The 18645-nt window shown below is 39.3% G+C and overlaps 3 protein-coding genes across 3 annotated transcripts; all 3 read left to right on the forward strand.

Moving 5' to 3' along the window:
• Positions 1–104: 104 nt before the first annotated feature.
• Positions 105–9103, forward strand: srp72 (signal recognition particle 72). The gene is made up of 19 exons (XM_040010317.1): positions 105–242; positions 687–807; positions 1021–1141; positions 2722–2865; positions 3024–3135; positions 3234–3265; positions 3570–3694; positions 3837–3894; positions 4000–4131; positions 4217–4345; positions 4867–4939; positions 5205–5269; positions 5416–5511; positions 5682–5785; positions 5931–6008; positions 6394–6531; positions 6688–6725; positions 7036–7195; positions 8048–9103. Exons 1-19 carry the CDS (start codon positions 143–145, stop codon positions 8226–8228), a joined length of 2007 nt encoding a protein of 668 aa, XP_039866251.1. The 5' UTR covers positions 105–142; the 3' UTR covers positions 8229–9103.
• A 1345-nt stretch (positions 9104–10448) lies between these two features.
• LOC120720580 (snRNA-activating protein complex subunit 1-like) lies at positions 10449–11552 on the forward strand. The gene is made up of 2 exons (XM_040010303.1): positions 10449–11122; positions 11261–11552. Exons 1-2 carry the CDS (start codon positions 10449–10451, stop codon positions 11550–11552), a joined length of 966 nt encoding a protein of 321 aa, XP_039866237.1.
• Positions 11553–12965: 1413 nt separating this feature from the next.
• arl9 (ADP-ribosylation factor-like 9) lies at positions 12966–18375 on the forward strand. Its single transcript, XM_040010320.1, has 4 exons — positions 12966–13461; positions 14973–15150; positions 15298–15473; positions 16554–18375. Exons 1-4 carry the CDS (start codon positions 13174–13176, stop codon positions 16728–16730), a joined length of 819 nt encoding a protein of 272 aa, XP_039866254.1. The 5' UTR covers positions 12966–13173; the 3' UTR covers positions 16731–18375.
• Positions 18376–18645: the final 270 nt, after the last annotated feature.

Raw genomic sequence — 18645 nt, forward strand, 5'->3', positions numbered from 1 at the left:
AACATTGGCAGAGCGTCCCAATTTATGACTACGGTTCATTTATTCCGCACAGAAATTATTTTAAAATTAATAAACGTATTTGTTGCTGTCCCGGATGTAAACACATTCTGTTTCCGGCACCGAGAGCGTCCACTCAGCGGAGATGGCGAGTGGTGGAGTGTCTGTGGCTTCTCTTTGGACCGAAGTCAACCGCTGCGGACAGAATGGAGACTACACCAGAGCCCTCAAAGCTCTCACTAAAAGTAGGTATACAGGCTGACTCTGAAAACGGAACCAGAGAGCGGACTTTCCCCTCTGCTCCCGCAGAGCAGTACCAGCTGTTAGCATGTGTCTGAGCTAACGGCAGTCAGGGTGTTAAATACACCCGTGGAGCTTCGTGTATTAAGCTCTGATTAACGATGTGTAATAAACATATATATATATACCTGCTGGATTAGCTATTTGTTGTGTGACTTTGAGCCATCGTTAAATAATATTTAGCCCCCTAAATCCACTGTCTCATGACTGACGTGTCCCTAACCAACCACGACAGCTAACCCATGATTAGCCAGGCGGCTGTCCTGGAAACGTTAAGCGGCTGCTTTACACTCCTCTGTCCTTGCACAATCACATCAGCGTCAGGGCGAAATCTTTTTTTGTTCGTAGCGAGTGATGTTCACTGCTGTTTTCTTTCTGTCCTGTCGCAGTTTTACACGAAAACAGAGACGATGTGACGGCACTGCACTGTAAAGTGGTTTGCCATATCCAGAATGGGAGCTTCAAAGAGGCGCTAAATGTGATGAACACCCACTCAAAGGTGCTCGGCAGGTAAGCGGCACGCTGTCACTCACCTGTGCTTGACGTATAAATTACTCCTGCAGTTCACTGTTGACATTTAAGTGTCTAACGGTGTATAGTGTCACAGCAATTCTGCCATGCTCTAAGAAAAACGTACAAAAGTCTTGTAAGGTTTTTTCTTTATGGTGTGTTGCACATTTAAACCCTTTTTCGGGGGTGGGTGGGGGTCTTTTTTCCACTCAGTGAGGTGGTGTTTGAGAAGGCGTACTGCGAGTACCGGCTGAACAGAGTGGAGAGCTCCCTGAAGACCATCGAGAGTGCTCCTGAGCAGACAGACAAGCTGAAGGAGCTTTACGGTCAAGTGGTGAGGCTTATATTATATTATATTATTACTGTTTGTAGTCATGCAGTTGATGGAAGCTGTAGGAAAGAGTTGATGAAGCTAGGTTAAGACCTTAAGGCACTATAGAATTTTACTTTAAGAGCGGCAGAGAAATATGTGAGGGTAGTGTAGTACATGTATGAGGACAGTAAGGAGGTGGCAATAGAGACTTGCAGGTCGACAGATGAGGTCAGCCAGGAGCCTCAGTGGACTGATGTTCACAAATAAGACTGATTTGTAGTAAGACAGAAATACAGCAAGACAGAGAAGCAAAACGGAATATATGATGTAACAGTGAAGACGCAAAGAGCAGAGGTGTATCTTGAGTAGTTTAAATATTTGTCAGTCATCCAAAGCAACACACAGTACACCAGAGAGCTTTATAAGAGAGTGTAGGCAGGGTGGAGTTAGTGTTTGCAGTGATTTGTGACAGAAAGATAGCAGCAAGAGGGAAGGGGAAGGTTCACAAGATGGTGGGGACTTCTATGATGTATGGTTTGAAGATGTTGGCGACACTGACCAAAAGAACGGAGAGCGAGCCGAAGATGTTAAAATTTTCATTGGGAGTGACCAAGATAGGAGTTAGAGAGGCAAGGCTGAGATGGTTTGGACATGTACAGAGCAGGGATAGTGGATATATTGGACAAAGGATGATGAACAAGGAGCTGCCAGGCAGGAGGAAAAGAGAAAGACCACAGAGAAGTTTCATGGATGGTAGTGAAGGAGGGCATGCAGAGGGTTGATCTGACAGTAGAGTATGCTGGAATATGGTGAGATGGAAGCAGATGATCCCTAAAGGGAGCTGTTGATAGAAGTAGATTATATTACTGTATTTTTTTATTATTATTTTTTTACATTTTTTTTTATACAGTTTAGTGTATATTTACTGTTTGTGCTAAAGAAGTCAGTCATTGGTCATCTACTTGTTGAAAAGAGCAGCAAAGTTAGAAGAAAAGAAAGTGTTGAGGCCTTTAAAGCTGCTGATTGTTAATATGTGGCATTTTAAAATCTGATCATCTAGCATCAGAACTGCAAACAAATCATATTCAAATTAAACGGTATACAATAAATGCAAACAGCTTGCTGTTTGAATATGTGGCTTCTGTATTTGAAACATGATTGTAAAAACATTTAAATGTTGTTAAGTAAAGTAACATTGTAAAAAAGCAGATAGCAAAAGTATAATTGAGCAATTTTTCTCTGAAACGGAGACATCAGGGTTGTAGAGTGTAGCATTTTCACCTCTTAACGCCACTGCTCTATTTGTGTTTGTCTTAAAGTAACTTCAGTGTTGTTAAAACTATCCCCAATATTTGTGAATATCAGCTTGTTACAATCTTTATGCAGTCTATATGATTTACTATTATTATTTATTACAGTGAGACATTCTTTTGAGAACACAAGTGTTTTGGGTTTTGTTGGTTGGTGAGTGAGAATGAGAGATTTGTAATAAATGGTCAGCTTGGCAATTTCTGTGTATTTCTAACAGGATATTATTTTCGTCTTGTTGTGAGAAGAGTGACGATGTCTGCTAATCTGAACCAGCTCTTTTCTTTGTGCAGTTGTACAGACTGGAGCGCTACGATGAGTGCAAGTCTGTCTACACGGATCTGATCAGGAACTCCCAGGACGAGTACGAGGAGGAGAGGAAGACAAACCTCGCCGCTGTGGTGGCTGCAATGAGTCAGTGGGAGAAGGCTCCAATGGTAAGCATTCATTGGCACAGTTCATCAATCAGCTTTTCATTTGAGTTTTTAAATCAAAAACTTACTCTCTCCACTTTGTTGCACAGAACTGCAGTCAGACTGTTTGATTAGAACTAGAATAAACTCATGTTTGATCATGTTATGTTTTCCTTTTGCAGGAAGATCTGGGTCTGCCTGACTCAACGTATGAGCTCTGCTACAATGCTACCTGTTCTCTGATTGGCCAAGGAAAGCTTACAGAGGCCCTCAATAAACTCCAGCAAGCAGAAGGTCAGTTTATATTCAGTCTCTGCTATCAAGCTGGTGTTTGATGTATTTTTAAAATGATGTAATGACCTCAGACATAAACTGATCATTTCTTCTGACAGAGCTTTGCAGAGTCTCGCTGGCAGATGATTCTGTAAGTGTTTTTGAGACCTATTTCAATTTCACTTCTAATAATTTCACCCAAACGATGGTCCAGAAGTATGTCACAAGTCTAGTGAAATTTAGTCCACTCTTAACATACTTTTAAGTCTTAAAATATTCTACATTTATGCATTATTTACATAAAAATTGTATGGGAATAACCTTGCTGTAATCATATTTTGGCCATATATGTGTATTGATATGCTAAGCTTGTTCATAATTATCTTGTATTTGTAACACTTAGTTTTCACTGTTTTCCAGCTAATCACCATCATTTCTTGTTTGTACCCTTTCAGGATATGACTGAGGAGGACATCCAGTCGGAGCTGGCCGTCATCCACTCTCAGATGGCGTACGTCATGCAGTTGCAGGGTCGCACAGATGAGGCTCTGCAGCTCTACAACCAGGTCATCAAGCTCAAGTGAGTTGCGACATCATCGCATCAAATTTAGTCTCAAAAAAGATGATGGGAATGCATTTAGACAGTTCAGAAGCATCTAGAGGCAGGCATTAAGTTGTTAAATAGATTTTCAGCTTGCTCTAATTCTTTGATTTAATTTCAGGCCATCTGACGTGGGGCTGCTTGCTGTGACTGCCAACAATATCATCACCATAAACAAGGTGGGTTTGAACCTCCCTGAAATCCACTTTCAGACGCTAAACAGGGATCATAAAACTAAAATTTCAGCCACGACGCTGGTGCTAAGGCTCGGTCTCTTTCCTCAGGACCAAAACGTGTTTGACTCAAAGAAAAAGGTGAAGCTGACGAATGCTGAAGGTGTTGAGTACAAGCTGGCAAAGAAACAGCTGCAGGCCATTGACTTCAACAAAGCCTTGCTGGCCATGTACACTAATCAGGTACGGGTGTGATTGGAGGAGGAATGAAAAATAATTAATAATAGGTAATTATTTTCACACCGATGGTGCTTTTGCCCGTTAACAGGCTGACCAATGCAGGAAGCTGTCATCCAGTCTTCAGGCTCAAAATCCAGGACATCCACGGCCGGTCCTTATCCAGGTGGCTCAGCTGTGCAGAGAGAAGCAGCACAGCAGGGCCATAGAGCTGCTCCAGGTATTAATGATGCACACTGCTCCTTATTATCAGAACCGATACACATTCTCCTCCTTTTGTCTGATTATGAGAAAATGATCAAATGATGCACCAGTTAACCTAAAAAATCACAGTGGTGAAAGCTGATTGAATATATAGTTAATATCGCACTTTAAAAATCCTTCAATGAAAATGTTAAAAAGTATAGAAGCAGGAAAAAGTACTGAAAGATTTGCTTTTTTCACAGTTTTTTTTTTTTGTTTGTTTTTTACAAGAATTCATCTACGAAATGTTTTCACTGTGGTTGCGTGGTTTTTAAAAATACTAAAAAATGTCTTCACGGTTAAAAGTGATGCTTAACTGTGAAGACGGGAATACAAAAAGGGATACAAAAAAAAAGATGCCCTAAAACACTTACAACACTATTGGGTTTGGATGAAAATGTTCGTATTTTGTCCTTCAGTAATTAATAGTTTCATTAATTCTGTTAACTGATCTTTTTCTTTTCTTTTTTTTTTTTTCTTTTTTTTTTTCTTTTGCAGCAATTCTCCGATCAGAATCCAGAGAGTGCGTCTGGCATCAAACTGACAATGGCACAACTCTATTTAGTACAAGGTAGTGATCTGCATTCGAACACACACACCCCGTTCTGTCTTACTGTTTTTTTTCTCTGTGGACGTGATAGTATTTCATATTTCTAGCTTCCTAAAACAAACACGCACATTGATTATTATCGCCTGAGTACTGAAACAACAATAATTAACAAAGAAACAAACGAGTGCAACTTCAAAAGGTTTTTTACCTTTAAACTTTGAGCAGTTTAATTTTGATACATGCTCCTCATTAGGTGTTATAATCCAATGAATGGTTTGGTCTTCAGGTCATGTGACAAAAGCCTGTGATGTCCTGAGGTCCATTGAAGAGTTCAAGCACAAACCAGGGATGGTAAGACTAAAGATGCTACTTTGACTTTTTTTTTTCTTAAATTGTTGTTTTTCTTAATTAAAATGCCTCGTTAATGTCGAAATTGTTGACTTTTACGTTTTTTGTTCTCTCATATATTTATTTTGACCATGTCATCGTCTCTTCAGGTTTCAGCTCTGGTAACAATGTACTCCCATGAAGAAGACATCGACAGCGCCATCGATGTTTTCAAACAAGCTATTGAGCATTACCAGTCTGAACAGGTTTGTGTGTCACGGATGGTGGTTCGTGTTGTGCAAGTCTGAACCACTGTTTTACACTTTAATTTCTGTTGTGTATAGGTCAAACACTTTTTAAGTGTGCATTTTGATTTCAGTTGGCTTTCATTTCAGACGTGTGAACGTGTTCCCACTGTGTCTTTTCTCCTACACAGCCTGGATCTGCTACACATTTGGCTCTTGTAAGAGAAGCTGCCAATTTCAAGCTGAAGTATGGACGGAAAAAAGAAGCCATTAGTGATCTGGAGCAGCTGTGGAAGTGAGTTAAATCCCTGCTAAACACTCGGCTGGTTCAACATGTGTCAAGTCTTTTTAAATCTCACAGATGCTGGTTTTATTTCTTTATAAAATATACCTCAAATGTCATCAAACTGTTTTCATAAAAATCCCTTTTCTCAAAACAGACAAAACACCAAGGACATCCACACATTGGCACAACTCATCTCTGCATATTCTCTAGTGGACACGGATAAAGCCAAATCGTATCCTTTCATATTATTAAATACAACTTATGGACGCTTAAACGGTTTTGTTTTGGTTTTTTTACTAACTGGAACATATTTGGATTCTCAAATAACATTTGTTTTGTGAAAAATATCAAATATATTCTGATTTTAGCTCCTTCAATTTGAGGATTTGTTATTTTTCTCTGTGGGAAACTAATGTTTTTGTGCTTGGAAGTCAGAGAGAAAACAAAGATAAAAAGACCTTCTTTAGCTCATTTTCAACAAAGCTTGGTATTTTGTTGACAAAATAGTTTATTAATTTTACAAATGATCCATACCTTATTGAAGTAAATGTAACCCAGGAAGACCAGGATGTAATCTGGATGTCAGCAGTTGTTGCATCCTTAGCTTTTTTCTACAGGCTCAGCAAACACCTACCGTCTGCAGACACCATGTCTTTCAACGTGGACGTTGACGAGCTGGAGAATTCCCACGGAGCCACATACGTCAGGAAAAAAGCCGCTAAAGTCGTGGGAGAAAACCCTCCCAAAGAACAAGGGTAAACGTCTGTTACTCTCTTCTGTGGCTACTTCTGTTATTTTTTTATTTCTTTTTTTTTATTTTGGGGGGGGGGGGGGGTGTAAACAAAACATTCAAAAGAACGAGGGACACATTGACAAGTTTGTTTTTTTTTCTCCTTCATTTTCTTTAACAGCCATGGTGAAATCAAAAAGAAGAAGAAGAAAAAGAAAGGTATGTCTTTCAATCACTTGCTAAGATTTAGAGTGAATCTGTTCTGGAAGTTTTTATTTACACATACAAAAGGCCATGAAATTATTTCTTCTAAATGAGCAAAAACATCTAATTGTATCTTTTTTGTTCTCCTTAGAGAAAAAGAGTTTGATTAATGATGTAGGAAATTCAAATGCACACTGAGCGGCCAAAACATTAAAACCACTGTTAGGAAAAGAGAATAATTCTGATTTTTTTTGTTTTCTCTGTTGAAGATATTTTGTCTAGTTATTGCTTATAAAGTACTCACACCATACCATCTTCCTTTTAGGAAAATTGCCCAAGAACTATGACCCCAAAGTGACCCCTGACCCCGAGAGGTGGCTTCCTATGAAGGAGCGCTCCTACTACAGAGGGAAGAAGAAGGGCAAGAAGAAGGATCAAATAGGAAAAGGCACACAGGGAGCGACGGCAGGAGCTTCAGCAGAGCTGTGAGTAAACTCCGCAGTCACACGCACAACCAGCCGAGGCGCCTGGGTGCAATTTCCTGTAATTGTAAACCCAGTTATTAACGGCACTAATGGAGGAAAAGCAACTGAGATTGTTCTTTTGTTTTCATGCCAATTAACTCTGAAATCAGATCAGAGCCGCAGCTGCTTTGCGGGAGGAAGGGCTCATCTGTTGTTGAGAACAAAATTATTCTCAGTCTCTCCTAAAGGAGAAATCCATCTGCCACCATTCATCTGAACTACCGCAGCTCCAAAACAGAACAGAGGAGAGAACGACTCCATCTACAACAGATTTTTCTGCACATACCCTCACTTTTACTTTGAAATTTCAATTGCTATTAACCAGCTACTTACAGCCCTTGAGCTTGAGTTTGCCTATTAGCAACTGAGCAGGTTACTCTTTGATGCCCTCCAGTTTCTCTTTTACAGAAGCTAAAATTATTTATTAATAATCCTAACAAAGTTTATGCTGTTGTTGCACCACCCAAGGATGTCTGAAGATGCAGATGCAACTTATTGCTCTTATTTTGAAAGTTCAGTCGCCATTAACCAGCTGGACTTGGACCCTAATGGCAGGCTGAGCAGGTCACTGTTGAAAGTCAGTTATTCAAACATGGATGATAAACTTATCAAACATCATGCTGCTACCTGAATTTATAAATACATGAAAAGTGGAGGTGGTGGGAGACACTGTCCAACAAAAGCTTTGTTGCTAATCAAACGTTTATTTCACTCATCCACGTCACAGAAGGAAACTCAGATCCTGAATAAACAAACTCAGCGCTGTAATTTTCCGGCCCTTCTAACTGCACTGTGGCTCTTTTCTCTCTTCAGGGATGCCAGTAAGACTGCCAGCAGCCCCCCTACCTCACCGAGACCAGGGTCTGCGTCCGGCTCTTCTACAGCCCCCGCCAGCGGCGTAGTTCCCCCACGACAGCAGAAACCGTCGTCCTCAGGCGCCACTCGCAAGAAAGCACCGCAAAAGAAGAAGAAAGGAGGCAAAGGAGGCTGGTAGACAGTGGGAAGCAATGTGAGGAAGAAGGCTGTTGGCATCTGAGCAGCAGAGAATTTAGAAGCTTTTTTTTTTTCCTTCGTTTTTTTAAAATTCAGTTTTATTTTTTTTTCTTTTATTTTTTCTGTTCAGGTCATTTGATCAAACCAAAATCCTCCCCGCTGCTCATCGACACCATGAATCTGACTTTTTTTTTTTACAAAGTAAAGGAGAAAAAAAAGAGTTGACGATTGAAAGGACAGTTCCACTGAAATTGACTTTTTGTTGCTCTGCAAAACCAGCGTTTGTTTTCACTGAATCAATAACACCACAAATATCCATATTCTTATTAAATGTCCATTGAATTGTCTTCTTGGCTGCATATTTCTACACCTTAACAGTTGCACTGTATTTAGCATTTTTCTTTATTTTTAAGCAAAAACAAATTCTGATCAATCAAAAATGAATTAAGTGTTTAAATCATGTATGCATTAAGGAGCTCAGTCATGTCTTTATTGCATTTTAAGCATTGTTAAGTACTCTTAAAACAGCGAGTATCCTTCATTAGAATTAGGGGAGTTATAAAATGGCTTTTGCAGAGTAATTCAAAGTTCAGAATTTAGGGTAATGGTGCTTAAACCTGTTGAGTTTCAGTATTAGCGTGTCCAGCTCCACCTGACAGTTTCACCTTTCTTTAATATTTCAATGTATTTTCAGTTAGCTACAGTAAAGTAACAGATATTTATTTTTGAATTTATTTGTCTGAATTCAAGCAAAAGGATTTTGATTCTGTCACATGCATGTGTTCAGAAAGACACTATTTTGGCCAAACAGGTTTCCATTTTGTTAAGTCTAAATAAAACTGAACAGCGATGCTCCTGCTGTGAGTTTTTTTCCTAGTATGGCTCATTTTGAGGCTTTGTGCATGAATGGAGATGTTTATAGAAGAGACTGGATGTATTTGTTGATGTTTACTGAAAATTCTCTGCTGGCCTTCTTAAAGATGGGTTGCTGTTTAAATTTTATCCATCACTCCAAAGTTCTTACTCTCACACATTAGAAAAAAAAATTTCACCTTAGATCAGAAGCTTTTTTCAGGGGCAAATTTTCCATGACAACATACCTCCTGGGGTCATTAGAGCATACACTGAACGTGTATGTAGAATAGTGGATGTGCTGGAAAAGAGGAAGACCACAGTTATGAATGTGAGATTGAGCCAAATGATCCAGATCATGATGAAGAAAAATATCATAACTTTGACATTTAAGACTAAATGTAGCTGAAATTAAATTATGCAATGCTTTAAAATGTCCTGTTAATGTAATATTTGGGGTTTTTTTAATGGTTAACGCAGGTCATTTTTTATAATTTAAGTAAAGGAAGTTAAACTGCACCTTAAATTTTCTCATACTTAATAATCTCTCTGTTGCTCTGTGAGATATGAAGCCATCATGTGGTCACAGAGAAAAATTACATGTGTAGCCATTTATTTAAAATCTCCAAAAATCCCTTTTTTGCTTGTTATTATAGGAGGAACTTCTATTATACTGAAAATCAGATTACCGTGGTGTGCTTGTAATATTTTAATCCAGCATTTTTGAAAAAAACAACAGAATAAACCTGGATTTCACTTGCTGTAGTAGCACATAATCAAAAGGTCACTGGTGCATCATTTCTAAGTGATTAACAGCAACAAATGTCAATTTACCAACCAGCTGGTTCACTTCCTGATGCTCTTGCCTGGACTCTGCCTCGCCTCTCTAACGTTGGTCCAAATCCACTAAATCTGAGCTGTCCCTCTGATAAGCTTCTGTCTAATCTTGTCCACCCTGGTTACTCCCAGTCTTATTTTCAGTTCTGCCATGTCCAGCTCACCCTCCTGTCTTTTTGCCAGTACAACTCCATGCTGGTCCTATTCCTGCCTACCTACCTGTATGGCATGAGGTTCCCATAGCACTGCTTTACTCTTACAAAATGTCATAATAAAGGAAATGTTAAGTTTGTCAAAATAAGCTGTTATTAAGAAAAACCCAGCCTCTCATTGTGCAAAGTCATCCCCTGGGCTAAGTTAGGGCCCAGTATGTTTGATGCACCTGGTTTAAATGGTTTTTACTTGGTACATCCTGCCACTACTGGGCGCTCTTGCTTGGTAATTTGCCATCAACGCACTACACCTGCTTTGACCACAGCTCACTTGTGGAGCAGCCAGCCTGAGTGATTCTCTGTGGGTTTTGGATGAAACGATGCCTCGTTTGCCGTGTGTTTACTCAGACTTCTTCTACGGCCCTCTGACTGAAGATGTGGAGGAGCTACTGGGGCGCTTCCAGCAGATAGACTCGGTCAGGTATGAGGATTTTTCAGCCCTCTGGAGGGAGATGGGCTTCTCTGATCTCTTCATTGGCACCATCAATGCGGGTGAACTGAAGCGGTTCTGCAGGGTGACTCTGGCCACAGCTGTAAAGTACTTCCTACCTCCATACAGCTACCAGATCCGAGTGGGGGGCTTGTACCTGATGTTTGGTTTCTACCACACGCAGCTCGCTGAACCACCTGTGATGATCCGGCTCGCTCTGAAGGACTGGACCCACGTGCAAGCCTTTCTCAAGGAATCTGTAGAATTCGGCCATCTTGATGTAGTTTATATCTACAAGAAGCTTGTGGCATCCAAAGCCATACACTACACGGCCATGCCGCATTTTCTGACCTTCCAGAAGCAGCAGAAGCCAAAGAAGGAGCATGTGTGCCCTGAGTTTCTGAGCAGGACAACCGCGGTGCGTGAGCTCATCAGTGCAGACACCCTGGAAGAGATAGCCAACCTCCAGAGCCTGTACGAGAAGCTGAAGCAGACCACCAAGGATGTGGGTTCCCAGATCACCATGACCCACAGAGACTTCACCTCACGCCTGAGAGACTGCATGTCAGAGTTCATCACCTGGCAGAACAAAACTTTCACCTCACAGCAACTCAAAGACAAGAAGGAAAGAGATGAAGAAGAGGAGGAGGAGGAGGAAGAAGAAGAGGATGAAGAAGATGAGAAGGAGTCCTGCAGCAAAAGAGCGAGGCTTCTGTCCTCCATCAAGCAGAAGAGCTACAGCAATGTTCAGAAGGCGCCCAAGTCCAGGAGGCACCGGCAGGGTGAGCCAGCGGACTCGTCCAGTTCAGGGCCTGAGCAGGTTCAGCGGGTCCCACAGAAAAAAAGACCACCTTCTCTCCGGGCCCGGACCTGGAAGAACCTCGGGGTGAAACAACAGGACAGCAACCTGCCACCCTGGCTCCTGAGTGCTCCTGAGCTGGAGGACGGGGTGCCAGTGAGGAGGACCAACCAGGCGGAGCCCTACAGGATGTGAAGGAGGAGGAGAGAAGATCATGAAAATAATTTAATCTACTATGTTTGTCACTGTTCAACTGGAATAAGTTAAGAAACTATAAATAAATGTTTTTGTTATAGCTAAAAAAAAAATATCATAATTTGAAAGGCTTCAATATATCTAAAATAATTTTTCTATACATTTTTGAATCTAAAATTAGAAACCAGTTAACTGTGTTTTGCGTTAATTTCATGTTAAACTGTTGCAGGTCTGAATCCTTTTGTAATCCTTAATGAATCACTTACATGCTTTAAAGCCTCTGAAATCACCCAGAAGTGTATTTTAATACCACGGGTGGAAATAGAAAGAAAGAATAATATAATAGGTACCACCTTTGCAATGGGGAAAAAAATAAATGAGGAGGAAACTTTTATCATAGTTAAAATTAGGCTATAAGAATTGTAAAATGAAATAAATTTCATCGTATTTATTTGATTTAGCCTGTCTTTGTGTTACTAAGCGAGATTTATTTACATTTTTAAGGACCACATTGTAACCTTTTTGAGTTTGATTTAATATAAAGTCTGAATTACCTCTGGAGTTTTCTCCTTTGATTTGTATAACAAAAACAATATAAAATAAATTCTGAGAACACATCTAATGCCCTATCCATTTGCAAAAGAAAGGGGGGGGGCTAAGAGGGTTTTTTTTATATATTTAATTAAAATGTATGGATCCCAGTCTTTAAATCACAAAATGCTTAGATGTTAAATAAGAAGGGAAGCATTTTATGTATGCGCTGTTATTCAAGCAATTAAAATGTTAACCATTTTAATTTCAGGTTTTTTTTTCTTGTGTATGAGTTCAGGTATCTCCACTGCAGGAATAGTAGTTCATTTTATTAATGACACTTGGGTTAAAGCCACCTAGCGGTCTGGATTCAACCCTTTTGTAGCCAATTTGATCCCCAGCTTACTATCCCTCCTTTAACATTTTCACAATTTTTTTTATTTTTGAAAATAAATATTTACTTTTTCCAACATTAAAAATAAAGAAGGTGTGACATTGGGTAAAATTACAGTTAAACTAATATTAGCACTTAGCTCAAATAAGTGATCAATAAAATAACATGGAATAATGACAAAACAGTGAAAAAATATGGGGTAAAAATAAAAATATATGAAACCATCAAATATCGCAAATTAAATAAAAATTATACTTTTTTGACTAAGCAGGATAATTGGAACAGTTACCGCTTCTTTTTTTACTGCAGTAATTGTTCTTAAAATTTAAACTTTATATTGGCTACTAGTAATTTATATATTTTAAATGCAAGTGTATTGTACAGTAGTTGGACACCCTAGCGGTCAGAGTGCGAATAACAGCGTTAAAGAAATGGTTGCATTAAAACATTTCAAGATTATTTTCCGCCATCTGGCGGCCGGTCTCAGAACTGCATCAACACCTCCGCGCACTTTATCCGGAAATATCGTTTTGAGAAGTTCCTCCGGAGCTTCCGGTCTGTTAATCCACTTGTTGAGCAGAGGAGAGGGGCGGGGAAGCGCTTACGGACTTACATTTTCACGAGAACTCCAATCATGTCGCAGGCAAACGGGTAAACGGCGACCAGACAGAGCAGCAAAGCCGGCAGTTGAGCACCATGTTGAGTTTGAGCAGAGCTGGTATCGTCGGCGCCTCCGTCGCTGTGGCGGGAGGAGTCGCTTATCTTATCTGGAACTATGCGTCCTCCTCCGGGGAGGAGAAGCCTGAAACACGCCTGGGAGAGGTCGGTGAAAGTGACAGAGAGCAGAGGGAAGGAGAGAAGGATGAAATAAGAGAGGAAGAGACTCCGGTGATTAAAGCTCAGCAGCAGCAGACACAGTTTGCTGAGCCCACAACGGCCGTGGTTGAACCTGTAGCAGCTGCTGAAGTTCGGAACACATCACAGGTAACGTTCACCTTACACACCTGTGTGGAAATGTTCAGACTGCTGCTCCTAAAACACTACATCTGTGCCTTCACCCCAGCTGCCCCCCGGGTTTTACACTTAAGACGAGACGAAGAAGCGTTTCGGTAAAATAACTTATTTTACATGTTGCGTAAAGTTGTACATATTTCAGCGGCAAATGCATAGGCACGTTCTTTGGGGTTCCCGCGTGGTGTTCTGGGAAATGTAGGCTGTTCCATTCAACTCAAAGGCGGTTTTCGGGACAGTTTAGTGAGGCAGCGGCTGGATTAATCCGCACATTTTATATATTAATTCATTTATTTTTTTTATTTACATCCCAAGAGAAGTTATTAAATAAAATAATTAAATAAATACAAGAGTAAAATATTTTTTTCACTGAGTAAATGGACATTTTGAAATATCTAAAATAAAATATGGGATGTGTAAACCAAAATTTTTTTTTTCTTTTAGGTTATTATTATTAGTGCATATTACATTTTACTAACTAAACTAAAATAATGTCTGAGCTCGACCTACTGGACGGAAGTTTATTATAGTTAACTAAAAAAAAATCTGTCTAATTGTATTTAACGAATATAAAAATAATAAGAATAAAATTTGAAAAACTAAGTATTTTTTTAAAAAAAGACCAATTAAATGTGCTAAGTTTTGTTAGTTTGGTTAAGACTGGAGTCAACTGCTTCCAAAAAGTTCTGTGTTTATATTGTAACATCTATAGTCAATTTCCTAGATCCTGCATCTGGCATGTACCCCAAATACAATAATACTTTAAAAGACTAAAACTCTGGCCCTGAAACTTACAAAAACTAAACTAAAACTAATCATTTTTCAGACAATAAAAATAAAATAAAATGAACAATCACACTCTGGAAATTAACTGAAACTAAACTGAAATAAAAACAAAAGTCAAAGTGAAACAAATATAAAAACTAATCAAGAAAATACAAAACTATGATAACTCGGCCTGGAACAAGTTAAGAGACACTATTTGGCATGATTATGAATAAAGAGTAAAAAGTACCTTCCTTCCAAGATTTAACATGAGAAACAGGAAAAACTGCTTATATCTGCACAGTTCTACACTATGTCGTATATTAGACCTATTCACAGTATTTTTAAATACTAAACAAAATCTGAAACATTAAGACAGTTGTTTGGTATATATTATCAATATTAGCTGTTCCTAATTAATATTTTTCTAAAGAATTATATACATTTTGGCGTTTCTTTGAGATTGAGAAACTGTCTACAGTACTTCTAGCCTGAGATTTATTTTAAATTACTAACCTGCAATATCAGTTCTGTCAGCTAATATCTGATTTTCTTCTTAAGATAATAATTAAACATCTTTTTTTGACTTAAATAATTTTTTTAATTAAAACTCAATTTTTACATTTACATTTCCTGAACCAATGACATCATAGAGGAAATAATCCTTTTTAATATTGGTGTGAATATCAGGCTCTGATCCAGTGTGGTCTGTGTTCCAGTCCCAGCCTGTGAAGTCAAAGGGAACACAGGTTCTGGTTCTGGGTCTCGATGGATCCGGAAAGACCAGCCTGCTGCAGTCTTTGTCCACCGGCCGCCTGGAGCAGGACATACAGCCGACACAGGGCTTCAACGCCGTCTCCATCAACAAAGATGACTGCTATATCGAGTTTCTGGAAAGTAAGCCTGAGCCCATCTTTAGTATGCTCTGTCTCATATGATCCAGTTGAAAATCACATATGTGTTGCTGTATAATGCATAAAATGTAACAGAAATAAACACGGGAGTTGTATTTGAACAGTGTGTGTTGTCTCTCTCTTTTGACAGTTGGAGGTAAAGAGGATCTGCGGCCATATTGGCAGAAATATATCCCTAAAGCACTGCTGCTGGTATTTGTAGTCGACTCGTCCAACCCGCAGCTCTTTCCAGTGGCAAAGAAACACCTACATGAGCTGCTGGCCTCTCGTCCAAGCCTGCCTTTAATGGTGCTGGCCAACAAACAGGTGGGCGTGAAAGAAACAAGTTCGATTGATTTGTTTCAGACTTGCAACTGATGCAACTAAAGTAAACACAAAATAGAACTGGCTTTTAATGTGAAGAATTGCATTTATTTATTTATTTTCTATCCTGAACTCCTATCTTGTAACATGTCAACAGCAGGAAACGACAAAATAGAGATTTTCAGATATCAAGCTAAGCTGCAGCTGCCTGAAGTTTGGAGAAGGCTGCATTAGGCTTCGATGAACACACCTCATCACAGTCTTGTGATCACTCTCACTAAGCTCCTCTGTACGACATGTTCAGCTTTTTAATAAAAGGCATGTCTGTGCCGCATAAACATTTTAACATGCACCAGTGATGTTACTGGTAGATGTGTGCTCCTTCCCTCTGCACGAGCTGTGGGTAGCGATCTAAAGGATAGAACACCTTGGCCAGGGTTCAAAGCGAGCTAAGTTGATCTAAAAATGTGATGTCAACAGACTCCATGCACCGATTAGCCATGAGAGCAACTTGCCCAGACGCTTGCAAAGAAAAGCGTCTGGGCTTCTTTAAGTTGCTTGAAGACATTTCACCTCTCATCCGAGAAGCTTCTTCTCTGATCCTTCTCTGAAGAAGCTTCTCGGATGAGAGGTGAAACGTCTTCAAGCAACTTAAAGAAGTCCCAACGCTTTTCTTTGCAAGCTCCTTTCACTACGATGACCTGGATGACTGAGAACCTTCACAGACAGGTGTTTTAAAACTGAATGATGTGGCAGTCTATCACTTGCATTTCCTTTTGACTTGTATCTGTTTGCGTTTTCTGTCCATCTGAAAAGCACGTATGTCGATTTAGATGTCACAAAATAAAATCTGAAAGATGGCTTCCATCCTTTTCTCATTTTCATATTTTGGGTTAAAATCACTGAAGCAGCAAACCCTGCAAATTTTAGTCTGCAGTAATTCAGTGGTGGATAAAATGTCAGCAAAGATTTCTCAGACATTACGCCCTTCAAATAAGTTCATCTTTATATTTTTTTATATAATATAGGAGTATACCATCCTTATCTCACTTAATGCTCAATGCTTTGTTTTTCTTTCTCCAGGATCTTCCAGGTTCCTGCGGCATCACTGACCTCCACGACGCTCTGTCTCTGTCCGAGCTCGGCGACCGGCGCTTGTTCCTCATCGCTACCCACGTGAAGGAGGGCGAGACGGAGCTGAGCTCTGGCGTGCAGGACGCTCAGGCCCTGATCTCCCAGTTGGTTTGTGACGGTTTATGAAACGCACTGTTAACTCCTGTCACTTAATCACATTCAGTGAGCTCTTTGCACTTTTTTTTTAACTTTACTGTTTTCACTACGTTTGTAGGCTAAACCTCTGGTATTTATTTCTGTTGGTATTTCACGTTTGTGAGGAGAAAAAAAACCCTCACTGTTTGTTGGCCTGTTAAATTTTTTTTATTGATTTGTGTCAAACTGGGAGAACACAAAACCATTATCTCTATTTTTGTCCCAGCAGGTGATGTGTGGAGCCACAAATGTTAACATTTACAAGACTGTTACTGTGTTTTAAATCTTTAATTCCTTCTAATGTTGTTTGGAGCTGCAGTTGCAGTAGTTTTCAAATCGATCTTAATGATTTAAATGTGTCAGCGTATTTCATACTTGCATAAAAATCTCAAGCTGCTTAAATTCGTCATATCAGCTGAGACAAGTGGCCCAAACTAACTTTTACTGACTGAGATCTCAAATTAAAACATAACATTTTGTGCTTTTGGACTGTACACCACCACAGTGAACATCAAGTCCAGACTTTCAGCATTAATTCGTGGGTTTTAATAGAAGTGCTGCATAAACTGTTGAGGAATTACAGCCATTTTTATACACACCCCTCCTTCTCCATACATTTCTCTACCCATTATTCTGTTAGTCTTGGTTTAATCTGTTCATACGTATATATATTTATATGATTTTTGACAAAGTGTGATCGGGCTTTCCTGGATTGTACACTAACAGTGATATGCCCACCTCCCTGAGAGCAGTCTTGACTGGTTAGATAGTAATGCTGTTTCGTAACCATGGAAAGAACTCTGGGATCATTCTCACTGATTTTTCCTCCCCGGTCTTCCAGGCCTTTAGGTTTTGCTGAGCTGGCCGATACCGCATTATTGATTTGGCCTCTCCTCAAGTGTTTGCTGTCTCTCTGATAGGCTTAGTTTGGTTTTCAGATCAATGAAGACCTTCTCCGCTTTAATCGACACTTCTTTGGACCTCATATTGAGAAATCCAGTGAACGGCTATCAGATGCAAGTTTAACACTTGGAAGCAACTTCAAATCTTTTATCTGCTTTCTATTGAAAAACGAGCAGGGAATTGTTCATCAACTGTCCAATTACTTTTGAGACTGGACTGTGTATTAAAAGGCTGTAATTCCTAAACAGTTGACATTTTTTGTTGAAGCCCTTAAATTTAAGATAAAAGTCTGTTCTTCAAACACATCTGGAATGTTTGATTTAAAATCCTCTGTGATGGTGTATGGGAAAAGGCAAAATTACAACAACAAAAAATTCATGAAAGGTTTAACTGTTAAAATGTCTGAAAGTGACACCATGTTGCCATGTGGGGCCGCTAAAGTGCAAACTTTGACTCTGTTCTGCCGTTAATATCAAAATCTTGAAACATTTAAGCATAACGGAAAAAAACAAAGACATGGCTCTTTGCTGCAATACTGCTGCTTTATTTTGAGTTTATTATCGCTCAGGAGTGTTACAGCTTTAAAAACACACGTATGTAACGCGTTCATTGTTACCTTATTCATTGTGTGTCGTCTTAATGCTTTAAAAGGGAGTTTGGTTTATTTATCTTAAGAACTGAATAAAACTTTTTTTTTTTTTTGTCAATGTTTGTTTAAAACTCTGAACTGTCAGATAAAGACAAAGCACATCACTGAAGTGCGAAACACCTTCATATGTAACACTTTGGTGATTTAAAAGAGCGCATTACTTTTTGTTTTTTGTGACTCCTATTTTTCCAAAACGAAAACATGAATTTTACAGTAATGTGTAAACAGTTTGATGATGATTTCACATTTAAATAAACAGTTTCCACTGAATTATTCTTTTGCATTAAATCTTTAGTGTTTTGAACCACTGACCTTTCACATAGTTTTGTTTACAACAGCACAGCTCTGTGTCGT

This window comes from Simochromis diagramma, unplaced genomic scaffold (genome assembly GCF_900408965.1).
Source record: "Simochromis diagramma unplaced genomic scaffold, fSimDia1.1 OVJJ01000585.1, whole genome shotgun sequence".
Classification (NCBI taxonomy): Eukaryota; Metazoa; Chordata; class Actinopteri; order Cichliformes; family Cichlidae; genus Simochromis; species Simochromis diagramma.

What these genes read in the sequence shown, in the direction of transcription:
- arl9 (XM_040010320.1), top strand. Translation starts at nt 13,174, where the DNA reads ATGTTGAGTTTGAGCAGAGCTGGTATCGTCGGCGCCTCCGTCGCTGTG. An exon ending in AAGTTCGGAACACATCACAG is followed by an intron (nt 13,462 to 14,972) that starts GTAACGTTCACC and finishes TCTGTGTTCCAG; the next exon opens with TCCCAGCCTGTGAAGTCAAA. An exon ending in CTATATCGAGTTTCTGGAAA is followed by an intron (nt 15,151 to 15,297) that starts GTAAGCCTGAGC and finishes CTCTTTTGACAG; the next exon opens with TTGGAGGTAAAGAGGATCTG.
- LOC120720580 (XM_040010303.1), top strand. Translation starts at nt 10,449, where the DNA reads ATGCCTCGTTTGCCGTGTGTTTACTCAGACTTCTTCTACGGCCCTCTG. An exon ending in TCACGCCTGAGAGACTGCAT is followed by an intron (nt 11,123 to 11,260) that starts GTCAGAGTTCAT and finishes CTGCAGCAAAAG; the next exon opens with AGCGAGGCTTCTGTCCTCCA.
- srp72 (XM_040010317.1), top strand. Translation starts at nt 143, where the DNA reads ATGGCGAGTGGTGGAGTGTCTGTGGCTTCTCTTTGGACCGAAGTCAAC. An exon ending in ATATCATCACCATAAACAAG is followed by an intron (nt 3,895 to 3,999) that starts GTGGGTTTGAAC and finishes CTCTTTCCTCAG; the next exon opens with GACCAAAACGTGTTTGACTC. An exon ending in GACACGGATAAAGCCAAATC is followed by an intron (nt 6,009 to 6,393) that starts GTATCCTTTCAT and finishes TTTTTTCTACAG; the next exon opens with GCTCAGCAAACACCTACCGT.